Source organism: Vigna unguiculata, chromosome 9 (genome assembly GCF_004118075.2).
Source record: "Vigna unguiculata cultivar IT97K-499-35 chromosome 9, ASM411807v1, whole genome shotgun sequence".
NCBI lineage: Eukaryota > Viridiplantae > Streptophyta > Magnoliopsida > Fabales > Fabaceae > Vigna > Vigna unguiculata.
The window spans coordinates 7,244,990-7,250,878 of NC_040287.1; the positions used below are offsets into that span (position 1 = coordinate 7,244,990).

Sequence of the window (5,889 nt, forward strand, 5' to 3'; positions counted from 1 at the left end):
AATAATTGAACAATCAATTTAAAATAAAATAAAACATTAAAATTAAAAATATTATTACAATAAATTAGATTGATACACCCAAAAGAAACTCAATAAGTTATTTCTATCTTAATTTTCTAGCATCCTTGTAGTAGAACGCGTTTCTTCAACCTGGGAGAAACAACAGGTACCTTTCTCTCACGGCCATGTTTTTCTGTGTTCTTTCAATCGAATTTCCTTTTTCTCGATTTGTTCAACGTAATAATCATCACCGACAACGAATTACCCGTTATAATGTTTCGCCGGTCTAGTATTTAGGTTTTTGAGAACCTGAAAAAAAAATCGCATTTTTTCCTCTTGTTATTCATTCTTTGTTAATCTTGATTGATGAACAGGAAAATTGAAAGTCATCAAGGATGTTAGAGCAGTTACTGATATTTACAAGAGGAGGGTTAATCCTCTGGACATGTAAAGAACTTGGGAACGCTCTGAAAGGTTCCCCTATAGATACCTTGATTCGTTCATGTCTTTTGGAGGAGCGATCCGGTGCGGCATCATACAATTATGATGCTCCTGGTGCTTCCTACACCCTTAAATGGACCTTTCACAATGAACTTGGCCTTGTGTTTGTGGCTGTGTACCAACGGATTCTTCATCTCTTGTATGTGGAAGATCTGCTTGCTATGGTGAAGCGTGAGTTTTCGCAGATCTATGATCCCAAAAGGACTGCTTACCCTGATTTTGATGAGACCTTTAGGCAGCTAAAGATGGAGGCTTTGGCCCGTGCCGAAGATTTGAAGCGATCGAATCCAAATCCTGTTGCTGGGAATGTTAAGAAGCAGGTGCAGGGGAACAATAAATCGGGATTAGAGGGAGGGAATAAGAAGAAGAGTGGTGGTGTGGCAAAAGAGGGTGGTGGGAAAGATGGTGACGGTGGCAATGGACGGAGGTCTGAGAATGGGCACTCCAATGGAAATTTTGTTGTTGCTAAAGATGCTAACCTGAGTAGTGATGTGAATGGTAGACAGAATGGAAGTCCCAATGTTGGGGCTTTTGATGTACATAAGCTTCAGAAGCTTAGGACCAAAGGTGGGAAGAAGGTAGATAATGCTGCTGCAAAGGCTTCCAAGGCAGAGCCAAACAAAAAAGTCATAAAGAAAAATAGGGTGTGGGATGATGCTGCTACTACGGAAACTAAATTGGACTTTACAGATCATTCTGCAGAGGACGGGGACAGGAACATAGATTATGTGGTTGCTGATCAAGGTGAAAGTATGATGGATAAGGAAGAGATAGTTAGCTCTGAAAGTGAGGAGGAAGAAGAGGAGGAGGAGAATGTGGGAAAGAAGAGAAAGCCTGATGCCAAAAACAAGGGTTGGTTTTCATCCATGTTCCAGAGGTAAGACAATCCTGTGTATACTTTATATGTTTTCTACTTTCCTAGGGCTATTGTTTATCTTTTTGTTAAGCTCTCTGAATATCTTGCTGGAATTATCTGTAGTTTAACGTAAACTGTATTGATTTGTAACCACATATTACTACGGGGTTTTGCAGTATTGTGTTATTAGCTTTTGCTGCAATATTGTGTTGCAAACAGAATTATCTTCTGTAAATTTTCTTTAATTACAACCTTGTTGGTAAATAATCAGCTCATTATCATGAAAGATTTAGAAGTTTATATGCATGCATCGTCAAGAAATCCTTAGTTCACTTTGTATATTGTAATGCAATTAAATTGTTCTATCACTTTACCCGCAAGTTTAGGAATGGAGGTAGAGGGGGTAACAAAATAAATAGTTTGAAAGTTTGCCCTCTTGCATGATGAATCTGGTTTCATTGTGGATAAACAAGGGAAGCTATCTTATCTCCAGTCCTGCCTTCTTTTTGTTCACTGAGGTTAAGCATAAGACCAAACGAAATGTTTACCGAGTCCTAATATGCTGCTGCCATGCTCTTAAAAAGAAAACGAAATGTGGAATTCTACTACTTATTCTTAATGGAGGCTATTTATTGCATGAAAAAAGACCTACATGTTATTATTTGATTTCAAAGCTTAATGGCAAGGATGCAGATAAATTGAACTGTGTTTTATCCTCAAGTATTTTCTGTTATTTAGATTTCAAATTCCCTTAACATATATATATTAAGGAAAGGAGGAGTTTGAAAATATATGCTTAAATATCTGTAATTTGAATTTAAACAGGTTAGTTTTTAGGAGTTTATTTTTAATGTTTCAAATGTTGAAATATTGATTAGATAAAGAGAAAGATATTAGGTTATTGTTTAGATTTGGGAATTAATGACTGTGATAGTTAGCATTTGATTTTTTGTGCTACATGTTTGTTCTCTATACATAGAGCCCATTAATAAAATATTGTTGAAGCTCCACATAATACATCTCTTATCCTTCTAAAGCATCTTTTTAAAACATAAAAGCCAACACAGCTTCTGTTCATGGCTGACTAAATTTAAACTTCTTGTTTAGTTTTTACAATTTGTATCTTATATTTTCATAATTTCTCTGAAATGACTAATTAGAACATTTTCACATATCCCCTGGTGCAGTATTGCAGGGAAGGCAAATTTGGAGAAGTCAGACTTAGAACCAGCTTTGAAAGCTCTAAAGGATAGGCTCATGACCAAGAATGTGGTATGTGTTTCTACTCAACATTCAACAGAATTATTTTTCTTTTCTTTCTGTATATCTTAATGGTTATCTGTTGGGTTCTTTACGTTAGCCAATACTATTTGCATTCTATGTCTCTTTTAGGCTGAGGAGATAGCTGAGAAACTCTGTGAATCAGTCGCAGCAAGTCTTGAAGGCAAAAAGCTGGCTTCATTTACAAGGATATCTTCAACAGTGCATGTTGGTTTCTGTCCTCTTTCATATATACATGTGTTGCTGCCTTTACTTTATGAGCTTACATGTATAACATTCACACTAATGGTATACTAAAAAAATACTACTGTAGGCGGCAATGGAAGAAGCTCTTATTCGAATTTTAACTCCTAGACGTTCTATTGATATACTGAGGGATGTGCATGCTGCCAAAGAGCAAAGGAAACCATATGTTGTTGTATTTGTTGGTGTTAATGGTGTTGGAAAATCTACTAATCTAGCTAAGGTGGGGTGAACCATATTGTTTCTCAATACGTTCGAGATTCCATATATACGCATTTCTTTTTTTACTAGAATAAGGTGATTTATTTTGTGTCACGTTGTAGGTTGCTTATTGGCTTCTGCAGCACAAGGTCAGTGTGATGATGGCTGCCTGTGACACATTTCGATCAGGAGCTGTTGAACAGCTGCGGACCCATGCTCGGAGACTTCAGGTTTGTGTTAATTTTACTGCTTAAAGATTGATGTAGTTCTATAACCTTCATATTCTTATTTTCCTAGTTCATGGCAAAGTTCTTTAGTAGAGGCATGCGTATGTTCTTACAAGTTCCTTGTTTCAGATACCTATATTTGAGAAGGGCTACGAGAAAGATCCTGCCATTGTAGCAAAAGAAGCAATTCAAGAAGCTTCACACAATGGTTCGGATGTGGTTCTTGTTGACACAGCTGGTCGTATGCAGGTACTTATTTAGTTATTATCTTGGTCATGAATCTGATTATTGTATCAGATTTTTGGGTCATTTATATGAAGATCGCTGGCATATAAGTACTATGAAACTCCGATAATTGGCATGCCTGTTTTTGTTCTTTTCTTTTAGTGGGATGGAGGAACACATATACATAATATGGGGATGGTGTTTATTTATTTGAATGCTTTTCTGTTCATCTAACCGTTGCTGCTGGTTTCAGGATAATGAACCACTTATGAGAGCACTGTCAAAACTCATCTACCTTAACAATCCAGATCTTGTCCTGTTTGTCGGAGAAGCACTGGTTGGTAATGACGCAGTTGATCAGCTTTCGAAGTTCAATCAGGTATATTGTTCATATTTGCTCAATATTTCCCATCTAATGCTTTTTCTTCCCTTACCTTTAATGATTTAACTAGACTATAATGACAGTGCAAAGATATTTATGTTGACATATGATGCAAAGGTACTTTAAGTTATGTCACGTATCTGTATTTGACTTGTATACATACATGTCTGATACATTAGGATATTTCAATGATATCTATCATTGAAGTATCTAATTTATAAAATACCGATACTTTTCTAATTTTAATAATTTATAAGCTTTTGTGTTTTCAATATTTAATACATATAATTTTAATTTGGATTCATACAATAATAATCATATAATTAACCTCAACTGTCTTGTGTCACCTTAGAAATTAGCCGACCTTGCAACATCACCCAACCCAAGATTGATTGATGGGATCTTGCTCACCAAGTTTGACACCATTGATGATAAGGTACGTGAATTCAGATTTTTTTTTGAAGAATGTATGAATTTTTCAGCTAACATGAAATGGTCGTTAGTAGTGTTTTTTTTTATACTATGGTTTCCTTTTTCAGGTAGGAGCTGCACTTTCCATGGTTTACATTTCTGGAGCTCCTGTGATGTTTGTGGGCTGTGGACAGTCTTACACTGACCTCAAGAAACTCAATGTCAAATCAATTGTGAAGACTCTTCTTAAATGAGGGCACAAAGTTCTTTATTTTCCCTTGAAATCTTGTAAACCTGTCTTGTGTTTCTGTTTGATGACGAACTCGTTGATCCCGTTGACCCTATTACTTTGTGAGAAAAAAACTGGCTTTGACTTTGAGGCATGGTTTGTTTTAGATTAAGGTTGTATTTGGTCAACAATTGTCCTTGCTTTTGGTAAGGGTGATAAAAAAATACCTAAACCTCAACAATCCGAAAAAATAACGAGTTTTGGGTGGATTCAGGCTATAATAATGGGTTTACAAGAATTAAAATGACCATTTTATCTTTTGAAAAATTGACATATAGATTACATGTTTCGAAAACTTTCCGGAACAAAGTTTCTTGGAATTTTCAATTTTTGTTTTTTGAAACAGAATTTTCAGAATATATGTAATGTAGTTTGGAATGAATTTTTCGTAATAAAAGTTTTGGAACACATGAATGAAATGTATTTTAGTTCTAGAAAGAGATTTTGTGAACAATTATTTTTTCTACCGTCTAAAATACAATTTTGTTTTTCGGATCATTCTTAAGATTCACTCTGCTTCTTGAATTTTAATATGAAAAATAAGAAAAAAATTAGGAAAATTGTGATTTGTTTCGAGAAAAGCCCTTGGATGTGCGTGGCTGCATAAAATCAAATACAAAAAAATACAAAAAATAAGTGAATGCGACTTTTTATTTTTGGTTCAAGAATCATGTTTCCAGTAATATTCTGGATTAATTATTCTGGAAGGTGGCTTAATTAGTGTTTTAGAATGGTCATTCCGGAACACCTTTCTAAAATGCACATTTCAAAACATGATTAACTTATAAATTTATCTATATATTTAGGTATATAAATTCATATATTCAAATTTCGTCCTAAAAAGACTATTTTATATTTCATTTTTCATTATTGAGCTTACACTTAAACTAAAGCATTTTCGATATAAACCAAGATAATTTCGGTTGGGGTCCTTCTTCCATTTATTTGTTTTGTTTACACAATGTCTGTTTCATCAAAACATTTATTCTAAAAATATCATTCCAGCTCTAAAAGTTACAAAAAAAGAAAATAAAAAAATTCACAGATGATTTAAAATTTTTTAGTGAATTCTTGGAATAGCGATTTCAACGTACACAAAAAAAATTATCTACTACCAAGCGTTCCCATAAATTCTGATTTAAAAAAAAATCTAATTTTAAAAAAATAACATAACTTTAAAGTATATATAAATAAAAAAAATAGTTTTCCTAATTAAAAAAAAAACTTAAATAAAAGAAAATGTGTCGTAAAAAAATATCTTGTGCGGGTCCAT

The 5,889-nt window shown here is 34.0% G+C and overlaps 1 protein-coding gene across 1 annotated transcript; it reads left to right on the top strand.

Annotated features, from left to right (window-relative positions):
- Positions 1–90: 90 nt before the first annotated feature.
- LOC114163898 (signal recognition particle receptor subunit alpha-like) lies at positions 91–4,728 on the top strand. Its single transcript, XM_028048277.1, has 10 exons — positions 91–166; positions 375–1,378; positions 2,545–2,629; positions 2,750–2,845; positions 2,952–3,104; positions 3,205–3,312; positions 3,439–3,558; positions 3,788–3,913; positions 4,269–4,352; positions 4,456–4,728. The coding sequence occupies exons 2-10, from the start codon at positions 396–398 to the stop codon at positions 4,579–4,581; spliced, it is 1,881 nt and encodes a 626-aa protein (XP_027904078.1). The 5' UTR covers positions 91–166; positions 375–395; the 3' UTR covers positions 4,582–4,728.
- The last annotated feature ends 1,161 nt before the right edge of the window (positions 4,729–5,889 follow it).

Excerpts from the sequence above, each read along its gene's own strand:
- LOC114163898 (XM_028048277.1), top strand. The coding sequence starts at position 396 with ATGTTAGAGCAGTTACTGATATTTACAAGAGGAGGGTTAATCCTCTGG. Across the intron at positions 3,105-3,204 it reads AATCTACTAATCTAGCTAAG|GTTGCTTATTGGCTTCTGCA; the intron begins GTGGGGTGAACC and ends GTCACGTTGTAG. Across the intron at positions 3,559-3,787 it reads ACACAGCTGGTCGTATGCAG|GATAATGAACCACTTATGAG; the intron begins GTACTTATTTAG and ends TGCTGGTTTCAG.